Genomic DNA, 16,332 nt, shown 5'->3' on the forward strand with positions numbered 1-16,332 from the left:
CATGTGATGGCTCAGAGCTATCTGTAACTCCATGCCAAGGGATCCATCACCCTCTTCTGGTTTCTGTGGGCATCAGGCATACACAGATATAAGTGCAGGCAAAACACCCACACACTTAAAATAAAATTTAAATTTTAAAAATGTAACTTTAGGGCTGGAGAGATGGCTCAGAGGTTAAGAGCACTGGCTGCTCTTCCAAAGGTCCTGAGTTCAATTCCCAGCACCCACATGGTGGCTCACAACCATCTGTAATGAGATCTGGTGCCCTCTTCTGGTCATACATGCTGTATACATAATAAATAGACAAATTTTTTAAAAAATGTAACTTTAAAAAAAAAAGACTACCCTGGGGCAGGTCCTTGAAAGCTGTGAGATTTTCTGCCTTTGTGATTGATGGCTAACAGTATTCAATAGAGTAAGCAGGCTTGGGAGGAGAGGTCAGATGGAGTTATAGTCAAAATGAAAAGCTTGGGATTTATTTGGGCTCCCATGTATTAACTAATAAATACAGTAGAGCTATGGTTCTAATCTATAATTATCAGTGGTGATTTATATAAGTATTTCACATGGTTGGAAGATATATATTTAACGTGATCTCCATGCCTTACACTCTACCACAGTAAACCTGTCAAGAAAAATATCTGTGAATTCACACATATGTATATTCTTTTCTGTCCCTTCCCTTATATCCTATCTCTATGCCCTCCTCAACCCTCCCCTACATCAAAGCTTGTGGTCCTTTCCATCTGTGTACTAAAAGGTTTCTTTGTAAAGCAGGCCATTTGTCCGTCATTGTTTGGGGTCCAAACAGTGGTAAGACACCCTGTCACTGATCCCGTGTGCTATGAATGGCAGCTCCTCTCCGGACAATTGGCGGAGGGGCTGAGAAATATTCCTGAGAGGATTATTTAACCTTTCAATTTAGAGGGCACAAAGCCTAGCTGATTAATGAACTTTCTGATGGGTGCCGATAAGCGGATCTATTTCTTTATTTCCCTAAAAGTGATTCCTTCTCCTATCCATATTACTATAATCTTAAACATAAATGTGGCAAATAGATTAAAAAACTGCACTAAAGAGTTTATCTGGCTGGCAAACTGAAGGAGCTAAATTAAAATTGATAATGACTGCAGTGGCTCAGCCTCATATATGGTTTTTAAATGCACTGTGTATTTTGAAGAGACTTATTCTCCAGCTTGCCTGGTAATGACTGCTTTTGGTGCAGTCCGGGGCTGGTTTCTGTTATCCCCACCTTATGCCCCCCCCCCAAAAAAAATGAGTTGTGTTATCTGGATGGCTGCAGACACATGCGCACCCCTTCCTCACTGCATGGGCAGACAAGGTCGATAGCATTACAAGGTATTTGTGGCAGTGCTTGTTTCAGCTTTCAGAGCTGCCAGTTTCCAGGCAGATTTGAATTACAAAAGAAGAAGCTGGCATGAAAATTGAAAGGTTTTATCGGCTGGTCTGAAGCCTCATAGCACATTGCTTATTTATGCAGTCCATTTGCACCAGGAAATATAAAAAGGAAATACATTTTTAAAATAAGGCCATAAAGACCCAGATATGTTTAAGATGGCAAATAAAATATAGATACCTATAATATCTTTCCAGGAAACGATTTTCACTTAATGTTGCACATTACTTCAGAAGAGCATTTGTGTTGCCGTCATAAATGTGTGCGTCTGTGCCACTATGTAGGTCGTCTCTGGGGATTAAGAAGGAAGCCCTATGCTAACTTACTTTAAAATTAAAATAGACAGAGGGACGGCTCTGCACTTGGAGAGCTACATTGGAAATATTTAAATAGGGTGGTAAATTAAACTTAAACTAACATTTTTGCATTCCATGTAAAATTAGCCATGGCCCAGTGAATAAATGCCGCTACCTTTAGAGAAAATTGGGATGCTCTTTAAGCCAGGGAGATTGGGCACACTGGGGAGAGCTGCTGGGATCCTTACTGTCTTGCATATGCTCATTGTTCTCTGAGCTTTTCTTTCTGCTTTTGTTGTTGAGGTTTTTAGTGGGAAGTTTCATTCACAGAAAGATTGGAAAGTGGTCAGTTTAATAGCTCCTTCTTACAAAGCTTTTAGGTATAGCCTATTGTTTTCTTAATGGTATAAATATGCAACTCCACTACTAAAATTTAGGCCAGTAATATACATATTCATCTTACTTTAACAGTTTTTTGCTTACTGAGAAACAGTACACCCATGTATTGTCTTAAACTCTTGATTACATAAAATGAAGGCATAAACACATAAGCATTTGATAGTGCAAGGCCTTGAAGAATTACTGTTTTTACCGTTGGTCACTTGCAATCTTTCAACCCATGGGTTTGTAAAACTCAAGTATATCCAAGAGCGCACTAGGGAGGAAGTTAGATGTATATTGGAAATATCTAGTCAATAAAGCAACACTCTTACTTTGCTTCAATTCAAATGAACATTGTTCAAGAATCCATTTTCCAATAAAGTAAATTATTCTCAGCTAAACCAAGAGAGGTACAATTTTTTTGTAATTTTATTTTTGCCAGTGTCTGGTACCAGTCTCATACTGCCCTGACCTCAACTAATTACTTCATGTAGGGGTTTTTTTTTTAGCAGAAAACTATCAAAAGCATACATGCCTGCTGCATGCTAATGATGTGCTGTACATTTTTTCATGAATATTCATAAGGATTTTTCTACGTAGCATGTGTGGCTTAATGATGTAATCACCCGATAGACTAGAAAATGCTCCAAAGGAGACGTTCCGGTCTGTTGTGTACATAATACATGTTTCAAAATCTGCCTAATTAAGGAATTATCCAATGAATTGGGAGTCTGTTGGATATGTGACATAGTTTTAACACATTAAAAAAATATATGAATTACTCTATATAGTACTTTCAATACTTTTTAAGGGCATCAAAAAATTAATAGTAATGTTTCCTGGGATGCAATGTTTATTTTTCTCAGTAAGAAGAAAAGTAAAATTTTCATAAAAAAACATTGTCTTAGCTGGGGCAAAAATTTTTCCCAGTATCCTCAAAGAAAAATAATACTGTAAATATTTATGAGAACATGGACCAAGAGAAGGCCTTGACCAAAGCCATGATGGACACAGGCCTGGAGTTGAGGTCACAGGTGGAGGATCTACCACCAGAGACCCCCACAGCAAAAAGTGTTAGCCTGCACGCTGCCAGTATATAGGGTCCCAGCTGGTGCTTCTTCACAAATTCAACCCTGGTTTGGGGCGGGGCAGGGGATCCCTGCCCAACTTTAGAGTTCCCCTTCCATCCCTCTCTGCCCCAGATATGATGACAGTAATGCTCGGCCTTGTCTGGATGCTGGTGATCTAGCTACTACAGTCAGAGGAAAGGGCCGCTACCTGTTCTTCCCTGCTTACTCGCTATAAACTAGATAAAACACTGAGAAGAGACCTCTGCTCATTACTGGGTAGCTAAGAAAAGTCAGCATCACTACCAGGAAAGAAGTATATTTAAAATTCAAACTTTTTCTACTCCAATGTCAAATAGATGCCAGAGGATCACTCCAGCTAATGGACTTCGATTGAGTGTCCCTTTGGATGGGATAACATTTTATTGAAAAAGTCTATTCATTTTGGGGTTAGGTTTTTAAAATATCAGTATTAAGGAAGGGGTTGTAATATTAGTTTATTGAAAGAATAAAATTATTTGTAAATAGTTGGGATGAATAAGGTTGTTCTCAAATGTGAAAATTTATATCAATTTAAGAGATATACATGCAAATGCAACATACTTAGATTTGAGCTAATCTCAACTTTCCTCAGTATTGTATTTGATTATACATTTGATTCCCCCAGCCATTTGGTATGCTTTTTAAAATATGTTCATATGAAAACTGTCTTGATAATAAAAACATATGGTCTTGTCTTTGAGATATGTATGATTTTAAAAATAAATCCATTTTTTTCAGTCACAAGAGTAGAAAATTCCCTTTAATTAGTAAAATTGATTGCATATCCTGTATAGTAATGAGCTTCAACTAGATGTAAGCTCTCATTGGATCAAAGTCAGTTTAGATAAGGGCAGCCCAAGGTCACAGAGGGAGATGCCCAGCAGGTTCATTTGCATAAAAAATCACTGTTAGAAACAGGACACTGAGGCAGCTCTTGCATTTTGATCTCTTGGCCTTTGTCATGGAGATTCTTAGTAGTGAAGGGAGTAAGGCCAGTATCCCAGATAATGATTAACTGTTTTAATGGCACTCATTCATTCATTCCACACTAACTATTCATGCAGAAAAAAGGGTTATGTAAAGTGACATTAGAAGGAAATCACTGTAATCGGTGCATCAGGCCGCACTTGGAGGAGACGTTAGGAGTGAGTCCATGGCGTGGCCTGCCTATGCTTTATCTTCTGATATTTACTGAGTTTACTGGTGCATGAAAAGCTTTCAGCAAGAATAGCAGATGGGATGGACCTTTCATAGGTAATGCTATCTACCAGGTTATTACTTCTATATATTGATAGTAAAGTAATCTCCAAGATATCACCCTACAAATATAGATTATTTAAATGTCTGTAACCAAAAAAAAAAAAGCCTGCTTTCATAAATATTATATTTGATATCCATTGGGTCAAAGTCTTTAGAAACATTTTTTTTACTTTCAGAAACTAGGTTCACTCCCTCACATAACTCTTTGTCAATAGTACAGGCCCAAGTGACAGAACCCTGAATCTAGAGCTAATCAGCTGACATACTCCACTTTAAATTGGACTTTTACTGTTAATTTAAAATAAAGAAATGCACCAGTAAAATAAAGAAGTGTACATCACTTTACACCTTTAATCCCAGCACTCAGAAGCAGAGGCAGGCAGATCTCTGTGAGTCTGAGGCTAGCCTGGTCTACAGAGTGAGTTTCAGGACAGGTGTGGCTAAATCCCTGTGGGGAGCAGAGGGGAGGACATGTTCTAAGTATTGAGTCAAAACTTTATATTTCCAACTCTTGAAATAGCTTAAAGATTTTTTATTTAATCTTAGTATAAAGACTTGTCCAGTGGAAGTCATTATTGAGTTTTCACTATTGTATTCTAATACAGAAGTGTGCTCTAATTAGGTAAAATCTAGGCTGATTTTATTCCTATTAAGTCCTAGTACATGCTAGTTATTAAAATGAGAGCGTGTAGATAGTGTTTGTCAAGTCATTTACTAATTAATTATTGTGAAACAGTGTAGAATTTCATAACAATATAAATACTGCTATTTTTATTAGTAATAATGGAAGTTTTTAACTAGTGGCATTATTCAGTTGAATGAACATCAGATGTTTTGCTCCACCCAGAGGCATAAATGAACATTGAGGCTGTATTTGATATTAGTCTCTAAATAAAATAGCAATTGTCAGTATGAAACATGCTTTAAAATCTTGATTAAGAAGTATGTCTTTATTTCTGGTACTGGAAAGCTGAGTTCCTCTTCTCTGTGCATCACTGATTTCCTCCTGGTTTTCCAAGTTTGTACCATATTGTCAACATGAAGTATACCAAGGAAACTGTATTATTAATTATCCAAGCTTTTTAGCATATCATGGCATGATTTTATAGGTTTGCCCTTGGAGATATAAAAATTAATAGTTTCCCAGAGTATCTAATTTTTATTAACAATACCTAAAATTCATAAGATTTTTCTGTGAGTCATGTGCTCTACATATGTATTAACTCATCATTCATTCATTTGCTATGTTTAACTGAACTTGCACCATACGCCTAACCCTCTTCCAGGAGGTGAGATCCAACAGTGAGCAACTTTCTCCTTGCCTGGTGGATAGGGTTGGATTGAATAGACAAACTATTTAGTATGTACGATGTGACTTATTTTGAGGGGAGTAATTTTTTGTTTTGTTTTTCAAAGGAAAGGGGTTTAGGAAGCATCACTTGGAGGCCTTCCCAGAATAATGACCACCTTGTAGCTGGTGTGGAACAATGGTGCTAAACTCTCGATGGAAGGAAGTTTGTATAGAGTGTCAGAGAACACTGAAGAGGCCAGTGAGGTGATGAGACATACCAAGGCATGCAGCGAGGTTACAGGGAGGGAAGATGTGACCTACTGTAAGATTCTTGGTCCTCACTGAGTGAGAAGAGACATGTCACAGTTTAGATCGAGAAGTGGCATGTTCTGAGTCACAGACCAGAAAGATGACCTTGTACTGAAAATAGGCTACAGAGACAGGGGCTTCAGACTTTATGAGGCTCTGTTAATCATCCAACAATTGTACAAGTGGAGTAAGAAATGGATACACCCTGTAAAGCCCATCTACCTTAGTGATAGAATGTATTACATATCTACAGAAACGAGAGCCACTTGTCAGCAGAGAGGTACCTTTTAAGAGAGCATTTCTTATTCTGGAGGTTGGTTGTTCCATTTATCATCAGCGACACACCCTGCTAAGTTGCCAGCTGGTTGCTGAGTACCTACCGACCTACTATTAGCATCCAGTCCTTTGCTGGCTTTCCATGCCACTTAAAATGCAGACAGAGCATTTCCACCTTTGGTTTTACATGACACCTCCTCACCTTCTAGAACCTCCTCTTTCACACCTGCTCTACTTCAAGGTACAGGGTTTTTTGTTTTTGTTTTTGTTTTAAATCCTCTAAGATGGCAGGCTTATCCTTGCCTTGGAACTTTGCCAAGAATAGAGTCAGTCAGCACATTCAGATGCTTGATTTTTTTTCCAAATTGGAGTCCCCGCCAGCAAATCAGTCTAAGTCATCAGCAGTGACTCATTCACTGTCTAAATCCATACTACTTACCACTTTCTAATATTTTGTTTATAGGAACATGTATGTGTGTATACATACAAATATACACGTGTGTGTGTGTGTGTGTGTGTGTGTGTGTGTGTGTGTGTGTGTGTGTCCTGAGATTTTATGTTGCCAACTTCTCAAATACCAGACCTTAGGATGATATCTGACATGGATTCTGCAGTTAATATTTTAATGAATTGCTGGAAATGTGTGATACACTTAAGCCATGTGCTCAGGACTCTGACATGGCTGACGGAGCCATTCTTGGACTTGTGTTGCACTCTGCTTGCCCCTTCCCTTCCATGCACGGCCTCTCTCTGCCTGTACTTAGGGTGAAGCCATCACAGTCTCTCCTGTGCCCCGCCCACTCAAATGAAATTGCTTTCAGTGGTCTCTAGCTACCTACAATTTCCCGACTGCTAAGTCCGAGGTATTCCATAGGCTTCATCTTGGGTCATAACATGGCATTAACTTTTTTCTTCTTCTTCCTGGTTTTTTGAGATGGGCCTCATATAGCCTGGAGCTTGCTGTGTAACTGAAGCTGGCCTTGAATTCCTGATCTTCCTGCCTCTACCTCCAGAGTACTGGGATCACAGGTGTGTGCCACCATGCCCAAACCATGAATAGCTTTTAATAACTTCTTACTTTTAAAAAAAATTACCATATCTATTTGGGTTTTGTTTTCTTTCTATATATGCTACAGTTTTATTTCATATCAAAACAACAGCCATTTTTTTAGATAAGGAAAAATATTGCTATGTAATAATTTACCAACTTCCTGGTGCTCTACTACCTAAAAGAACAGTCTAAACCACTGCAGTGACACTTGCCTGCCTATGTACATCCCTGTTAAAATCTGTTTAATAGCTTTTAGAATAGTTCTGTTTTTCTTATATCCTAACTGGTAGTAGCTGAGGCTATAAATTCCATTTTGTGTACCATGATCATTTTCAGCAGAAAAGACTGTTGAGGTTTTGTTTTTCTCAAATTTGATGATGACTTGTTAGCTTGATTGGATTAATAGCAATTAGGAACTTAGTAAGGCACTCCTCTTGGTGTCTGAGGGGTAGATCTTTGGCTCTGACCTAAAGAATGGTTTAATTCATTAATAGAGTCAGAATTTGAATAGACTATTGAGAGGTTGGTGGGGCTGTTTGCATGTTTGGAGAAAATCCATTAAGGTTAGAAGGGGTGTGTCCTTGGAGGTGATGTCTTGCCCTGGCGTCTTCCATGACTGTTCTGCTTCCTGTCTGCCATCTGTGAGTTGCTCTGCACACCCTCCTACAATGATACAGCTGTCCTCCCTTGGCTGTTAGAAGGGTTGTGTCCTTGGAGGTGTTGTCTTGCCCTGGCATCTTCCATGACTGTTCTGCTTCCTGTCTGCCATCTGTGAGCTGCTCTGCACACCCTCCCACAATGATACAGCTGCCTTCCCTAGGCTGTGAGTTGCTTGATCACAGCACTGAGGAGTAACTAGCAATCCAGCTTCCCTTTTTAAGACATAAGAGCTAAAGTAAGGCTTTTAAAGAGTTCATTACTTATACACTATTTTTCTATATAAAAACTTCCCCTACCCCTGCAACCCAAACCACTTGATTACAGCATTAGGTAAAAATGATAGTAGGCAGACTAGCACTCTTCACTATAGAAGTCCAATAAGCATGAGAAATTATTACCAAAGTGCCCATCTGTACCTCTTCAAGCCTGCAGAAGGGGAAGAAATAAGATTCCATTTTCCTCCCCTTGGTGAAGTCCGCCTCCTTCTGGGGTTTGCTCTGTCCTTCTTTCCGCATCTCAACTAGCCTACATGATCAAGTTGCTGCCATTTAAAACTCCACCAACTAATTCTTCCTCCTAAAGATTCCCCCTTTTATCCTGTCCTTTCTTGCGCATGCGTCTCAAAATAATAATATACACTTTCTCCCTTTATTCAATTTATATTCAATTTCTTAACGTTTCTTATTGTGAAATACAGCGTACGTGCTGAAAATGCAGAAAACGCATGTAGAATTTAATAAGTTAACTGATAACACACTTTTTTCTCCATGCTTCCCTTCACTCTCACCCTACTCTCTGCCCTCCCAGGTTCTCACAGTGAGACTCCTGTGAATGGTTGACTTGTGATGGTAGTGTCTCTGTCCTGATGTTGCTAGGCTTCTGTTGTACTTGGCAGTGTAGGTCAGACCTTCCTTGAAACTTCTTTAAGGCCTGGGCTTCTGTCCTCCTGTGTCTCCTTAGCCTTGATGCCTCCCTTCTCTGTTGCTTTCATGAGCCTCTGTCTGCCCCTTACATGTTTTTGTTTCCTAGGCTCCAACATGAGCCCACAAAACTCTAAAAAGTAGAATCACTAAGGGTTCTCTTACCTAAGAGCTCTTTTAGAAAGGTTGAGGTTTGGGCCTTTTCCCTAACATCTATTAAACTCTCACAAATATTTATGTTGCAGACCAAACCTGGACCACCTAAAAAACCAAAGACCCCTTCTGGACCATCGGCGTTAGTGTATTGCTACAACTGTGCAAAGAAAGGCCATTATGGACATGTAAGTTCGGTGGCGTTTGGACACAAGGCATTTTGTCAGGGAGCGGTTGCTGAAAAGTGAGCTCAAAACGAACAAAACTCGGAACTTTACTATTTTTAAGCTAACCTTCAGTGGTAAGATTGTATGTATTTTCAACTAATTTACTCCTCCCATTCGACCAAGAATAACTGTCGAAGCGTATTCCTATAGTTCTTCTAAATATACTAAAAACAAATTTAGCTCACAAAGTTAGTCTGACAGAGAGTTCTCCCACCTCACGTTGACTGTTACTAAACTGTTTATTGGGTTTTCGGCTTAGTTCTTCAGCTTTCCCTGACACCACAGTCACTTAAGTCTTTGCCATGCAACCTCTGACATTCAGTAGTAGAAAGACAGGTACAGCATTGACTCACACACCTGCTCCCCGAGTGCCCAGAGTCCCTCCTGGCCGATCCTGTGCCAGTCCAAACTAAAAAGACAAAACTGTGTCACGGGTATGAGAGTAGAAGAAGCTGCCTACTGTAAGGGGTGAGTGTCCTCTAGCCAGTTGCCCCAGTAAACAGGAAACAGTAGCAACTCATCCCAGAGCTAAGGCCCAGTAGGAACAGGCCTCACACCCATACATTGTGAAACTATGAAGTCAAAGAGGAGAAACCGTGGTACAGGAACTAGAAATCCTTGTGCAGGGGATTCCCAATCCCCACACAGGCTCCTGACAGCCTAGAACCCACGGTAAACAAGTCAGGAGGAAGAACACCTGCAGAGGCTCAGGACTCCTCCAACTAGAGGTAGAGAGACAAGTGGCAGAGTGGATAGTATTGCAGATTACCTTCTTAACCCCAGCTGGGGCACCTTTCTAGTCCAGACCGTGGGAGTGCCACGGATTCCAAGTGACAGCGGGCTAGGAGAAGAGAATGTGCTGTGCAGAGCCTGTGAACAGTTGAGTTTCTCCTCCATGTTCAGGGTCCAGGGCGGGTGACAGAGTAAGAAGCTGGGATGAAGCTTAGATGCTCAGTGGTCATTTTTACTCTGTTCATGATAACCAGATGATTTAACTACTCTTTTTTCCCCCTCTGGCATTCAATCTTTATCTCCAAAGCAAGAAAGTTGTACAGCACTGATGCTCAGATGCTGTTTCTAATGTGATCAAACCCACTAATAGGTAGAAGGATCCTACAGTATACTTGACTTCGCTTTTGTAGAATTCAGATTGAAAACCTAACTAGAGAAGATTCTTTTAGGGAATTCCTATCTTTAGATTTTCTCTTACCCTATGCACACCAGCTTTGAGGAAACAGACTCATATTAGGCAACCACTGCCACACACATTACACAGGTGTTTAATTTATGTGCTTGCTTATCTCTTTAAAGCAAAAGAGTATACTTTTAGCATTTATGTTTGATCAACTAAAGAAAAACAGTTACAGTTGGATGCTTCCTGTTTACTAGTCATTGCTGTTAATGTAGGTGGGAGTATCAAGAGCATTTGGAATTTATCCCTGAAATCTAGACTGAGACAAATTTCAATTTACAGTAAAACAAATTTGGCAGCCATAGTTGAAGGAACTCTAGATTATCCAGCACTAATGAAGAAGATCATTGGTGTGGCTAATCCAGAACAGAAGATAAATTATATAGCCAGCTATCAATTATCTGTGTTAATGGAGGAGACCAGTGATGTGGATAATCAAAATATAATTTACATGTAGCTTTGGAAAACATTTGTGATACGATATAGCTCTGTGTAGTTACATCCGTCTAGATAGAACAGTATCCAAACAGCAGGCTACCCCAGTGATGAAAGATGTCCAAGCTCCCTCCCTGTCAGTTTCAGAGACTCAGCCCCAGATGTCGTCATTGAGTCACTTCCCATTGCCCTTTCCTAATTCCATTTATTCTAGCTAGAGAGGCAGGGACAGCAGTAGGCACTGGGGAAAAGAAGCTGTTCCAGAAGGACGTGGAAAGGTGGGGGGCTGGGAGAAATAAAATGCTATGCTGGCATGGGTACTTAGTCAGTGTCTCAAGATCACTAGGACTTCAGGGTAACCATAAATTGAAGAATTTATTGATTTATATGGTGAGTCAGCTAAATTCTGTGTGGGTATTTCACATACTGTTGAAGGCATTCTGATTTTCTGGAATATTTAGCTAAGAAATGCTAGCATTTGTAAATAAACTTCACGAAAGATGAAAGAAGCAGACAGGGAGAAAGTCCCAAAGCACAGCCTCTCTGAAAGAGAGGTGTTCCACCTCTCATGCTGCATCCATTGGTGTCACCTGGTAGATAGAGAAGTAGTTAAAGCTCAAAGATAGAGATTGGGCAGTAGACATGGGGAAACAGTCATAGGAGAAATGAGTGAAAACTTGGTTGAGGGAGCAAAGAAAAGAGGCTTCTCAGAATTACCCAGCAATATTGTCCAAGTAGGTACAGCCCACCACCCGCCTCACATAAGACCCCTCAACCCAAGGACAAGGGGGACAGAGGGGAGGCGGTAGAGGGGAGGAGCAGGAGGAAGAGGGAACGGGGCAGAAGGGAGCAGAGAATATGCTCAGGATACGACATGTACCCATAAGAAATTGTTAGGTAAAAAGATTCACTGCCCCAGTAACTAGTGAATGTTGAGTTCAGATAAGCTGGCCAATGTGTCTAGAGAAAGAACAAAGAGCTAACAGATTACAGCCACAGCTTGAGGCTAGGGAGAAGGAAAGGAAGGAGCATTTATTTGATGGGAAGGCTACTGGAGGAAACCCACCAGGAAGGACAGAGAATTCACACAATGCCAGTGAACTCCAGAGGACAAGACACATGGAGTTGCCATCCATCCCTCAGTGCCGCTAACCCAAACTGGGGAAGGAGCTTAGCAGAGATACAGAAAAGAAAAGGGTTCCTTAGTCAAGAAGGGGAGAATCCAGGCCTGAAGGAAGAGCAGAGACGAATAGTAGGACTCCTGGGTTGGGTGGTCCAGCAGCTGTCGTACGTGGTGCTGGTGATGCAGGACTCAGCTCTGGGGAGTGGAGCCCAAAAGCTTGTGGGAAGGTCTGTTGAGCACTGCAGCCTCGTGATGTCATTCTCTCAAACACAATTGTAGGAATGCACAGAAAGACGGATGTTCAACCAGACGCTGCCAACATCTCCATTCATCTTCTACTACGATGACAAATACGAGATCCAGCAGAGAGATCGGAGGATAAAGCGGAAAGTGAAAGGTTCGTCATTAAGCTTCTGCTTAGATCAGTTTAGCAATGACTCCCAAATTTAGTCTTTTTTATGTACTGTCTTTGCCTATTTTGGAGATCATTGGTTAGCACCAAAAACATTTTTAATAATTATAAAAACTAAAACTTTCTTGAGCTCCAGAAACCAAACTCTACTTCAGAAATCCTATGTTGTAATCTAGTCACAATATTTTTCTCAGAGAGAACATTTCAGAAAATTCCTAGGAATATTTTACCTGTCTATGCAAAGAGTTAAAGATTCCTTTGAAATTTTTCTACTTGATGAATAATTATTTCCCCTTTATATGTCTAATATTTTTCATGGAACAAAAGGGTTTCTGAGCTGGGCAGTGGTGGCGCAAGCCTTTAATCCCAGCACTCAGGAGGCAGAGGCAGGTGGATCTCTGTGAGTTCAAGGCCAGCCTGGTCTACCGAGCAAGATCCAGGAAAGGCTCCAGAGCTACACAGAGAAACCCTGTCTCGAAAAACCAAAAAATAAATAAATAAATAAGGGGGGGGGGGGGCTGGTGACTTCTGGGGCTTCCCTTGCAAAGGCTATTCTTACAATTTACCATTGTGGCAGGGTTCCAGGCCCACGGCCACCTCTGTGCTTCCCTTCACCTCAGTGATTAAGAGCACTGGCTGCTCTTCCAGGGACCTGAGTTGGAGTCCCAACACCCATATGGAGGCTCACAACTGTCTGTGACTTCAGCTCCAAGAGATCTAACACCTGTGGCCTCCACAGGCACCTGCACTTATGTGCACAGGCCCACATGCAGACATGCACACCTACACGTAATTAACCTAGAATAATAAAGAAAAAACATTTTTTAAATCTTGTTTTTGTTTGTTTTGTTTTTTTTTCAAGGCAGGGTTTTCTCTGTAGCTTTGCGCCTTTTCCTGGAACTCACTTTGTAGACCAGGCTGGCCTTGAACTCACAGAGATCCCACCTGCCTCTGCCTCCCGAGTACTGGGATTGAAGGCGTGCGCCACCACCGCCTGGCACGTTTTTAAATCTTGTTTAAATCTATATTCTCTGCCTTTGTTCTTCCTTGCTGTAGGCAAAATGCGTTCCCAAGTTACCTTTCCTGTTGTGTGATAAAACAGTTGTGTATTTTCAATCTGTTCTCTGAATTCTTTTCTGACTCAGCATTTTTAACTTTTCCCCTTTTGGCTTTATATTCTCTTGAGTTCAAAGTGAGCTACTTCTCACCTGCATGGCTTATATGCTGATATGAAATTGATGTCAGCTGTAGAGAAAGGACAGCATATTAAGAGGAGACTCAGCCACTAAACTAGAAAGAGCACCAAAAAAGGCTTGACAGTCCGCCATGGGTTAAAGGATGTATGACTGGACCTATTTTCTTTATAATTTATGGGATTTTTTTCAGGTTTTCTACAATGAGCATTATCAAATTATAATGTAGTTAGATTTCTCCTGCCTGGCCCACAGTCAGGACAAATCTCTCTTACCCGCCAGTCCCACAGTTGCTCAGACCCAACCAAGGAAAGCATACAGAGACTTATATTGTTTACAAACTGTATGGCCGTGGCAAGCTTCTTGTTATCTATTTTTTCTATCTTAAATTAACCCATTTCTGTTAGTCTATACTTTGCCACATGGCTTGTGGCTTACCCGTGTCTTTACATGTTGCTTCTCCTGGCAGCGGCTGGCAGTCTCTCTTCCCAGCCTTCCTGTTCTCCGCCTCCTCCTCCTCCTCCTTGTCCCGCCTACCCTATTCTTCCTGCCTGGCTACTGGCCAATCAGCACTTTATTTATTTTAACCAATCAGAGCAACATATTTGACATACAGAACATCCCACAGCATTATAATCTGAAAAAAATCATGTTTTTTCTTTTTAGTTAGTTTGACAACTCAAGAACATAGCCATTTTGTGGTCCTTGGAACTTCTTGTTTTGTGCTTAAACTTTTTTTTTTCCAGTTTTTTTTTTTTTTAAGATTTATTTATTTATTATGTATACAGTGTTCTGTCTGCACGTATCCCTGCACACCAGAAGAGGGCACCAGATCTCATTACAGACAGTTTGAGCCACCATGTGGTTGCTGGGAATTGAACTCAGGACCTCTGGAAGAGCAAGCAGTGCTCTTAACCTCTGAGCCATCTCTCCAGCCCCTGTGCTTAAACTTTTAAGCTGGGCGTTTACTGACCACTTCTGCAATAGTCCAAGGTTCTGTTAGTTTTCACATTTGACTTTAGCCTCAGCTACCACTCTCTGCTGTCACAAGCATTCCCACCCAATGCTCATAATGAACATGTCAAGTCCTAACAAGGTGCAGCATCCTTGACTCTGAGAGCTCCAAGATGTGTGCACTGGAGCATGTGTGCACAGACCCCACCCCACCTGCAGCCTTTGCTCTGCAGGGGTACTGTCATGGGAGTGTGGCGCCCACTCACAGTGCTTGTCCTCAGGGGTAATGTCACATGAACTGTCCAAAGGCTGTTCTCTGGATCTTGCTTTGCCTTATGCCCTCAGGCTGCCCCTTCATCACTGGAGGAACTGGAAGCAGTCAGATGTGGCTTTTTACCCCTGGGCTGAGATAATGACCATACCTGCTGCTCTAGTCTTCTTTGTTTAACCTTATAAAAGCATGTTCACTAGATTAAAGAACATAAATGCTAAAGGGCTAAAGAATATTTCCCCATTTTAGCAGCAGAGTTGTAGGGACTCTTAAGAATGCTGTTATTGGTCACGTTTCTAAACGTCTGCCTCCTCTGTATGCTAAGTTATTTCTAAGACTACAAGAACTCTGCATGGACTAAATGGGTAAAATACTTTTATGTCTTCCAGAAATCCAGAAAAACGGAGATTTTCCAAGGCAGTTCAAAAGACCACACATGGGAGAGACAGATAAGAGAGGCCGCCATGATGTGAGAAAAAGCCATTCCTCAAGGAAAAGCAGCAGGTGGCCTCGAGAAAATAAAGAAACCCGCCAAGAAATGACCAGGAATAGAGACAGTGAGAAGCACAGGTGGGCTCACCGGCATGGTGATGTGGATGAAGACTTCCCTAGGGGCTCAGCTCACTCCTCTGGCAGTGTTGCAAACCAAAAGCCATCCAGGTCCCGGCACCATTCATCCCATTACTACAGGCTGAGAGAAGAGCGCCTTCTCAGAGAGAGCAGGCACAGGAAGCCAAAGAAGAGGACACACACGGAAGAGGATAGCAATGATAATTTATTTCTTATTAAGCAAAGGAAGAAAAAAACAAAGCTGTGAGGCGGTTTCTGACCTGGTTTTCCCGTTAGACCATTGTGGCAGCGTTCTATTATCTGTTAAATAAAGGGAGGCTTTGGGTTTTGATTGCTTAATTTCGGCCATAACTAGAGTTGCTGAGCAGAGGCCACAGAGAACTCAATTCTATGTTCTCAGGCTGTTTATTAGGTAGGAGGGAGAACTTGAGTTTCAGTTCCTATAGCAATTTTACTTGAGGTAGGAAAACTGTCTTTTTAAGAAAACCTTTTTTAAATGCTTTGAAAATTACAAGCTCTTCAGATATAACTCATCTACAATGTTTGAGGACTTAAAAGCACATTAGAAGAGAGATTATTACTAATAAAAAAAATCACCACCTTTTTAGCATTCTTTTTTTGTTAAACACTGGAAAATCAATGAAAATCCAAATCCAGCTTTGTTTGCTTCAGAAGCTGTTGGAATCTTTCTCTGGACAGAACATCAGAGGCTGGCTGTGGAAATGAAAAGGTCACTATTGAAACCTGGAGGAGACAAAGGAGAGGTAATAGCAGAATTCCCGTACAGGATCTGCAGTGTGGGTGTGCAAGACAGATTCCTGAGACACATAAG

The 16,332-nt window shown here is 41.0% G+C and overlaps 1 protein-coding gene across 2 annotated transcripts in view; it reads left to right on the plus strand.

The window, feature by feature from the left end:
* The window catches only part of Zcchc7 (zinc finger CCHC-type containing 7), a 185,821-nt gene extending 169,982 nt beyond the window's left edge, over positions 1 to 15,839 (plus strand). For both annotated transcript variants that reach the window (XM_036179296.1, XM_036179295.1), the window contains exons 7-9: positions 9,216 to 9,311; positions 12,380 to 12,497; positions 15,320 to 15,839. In XM_036179296.1, the coding sequence (XP_036035189.1) occupies positions 9,216 to 9,311; positions 12,380 to 12,497; positions 15,320 to 15,747 (642 nt within the window). In that variant the 3' untranslated portion in view covers positions 15,748 to 15,839. The remainder of the gene's footprint in view (positions 1 to 9,215; positions 9,312 to 12,379; positions 12,498 to 15,319) is intronic.
* Positions 15,840 to 16,332: the final 493 nt, after the last annotated feature.

Source organism: Onychomys torridus, chromosome 2 (assembly GCF_903995425.1).
Source record: "Onychomys torridus chromosome 2, mOncTor1.1, whole genome shotgun sequence".
In the NCBI taxonomy this organism is placed as follows: Eukaryota; Metazoa; Chordata; class Mammalia; order Rodentia; family Cricetidae; genus Onychomys; species Onychomys torridus.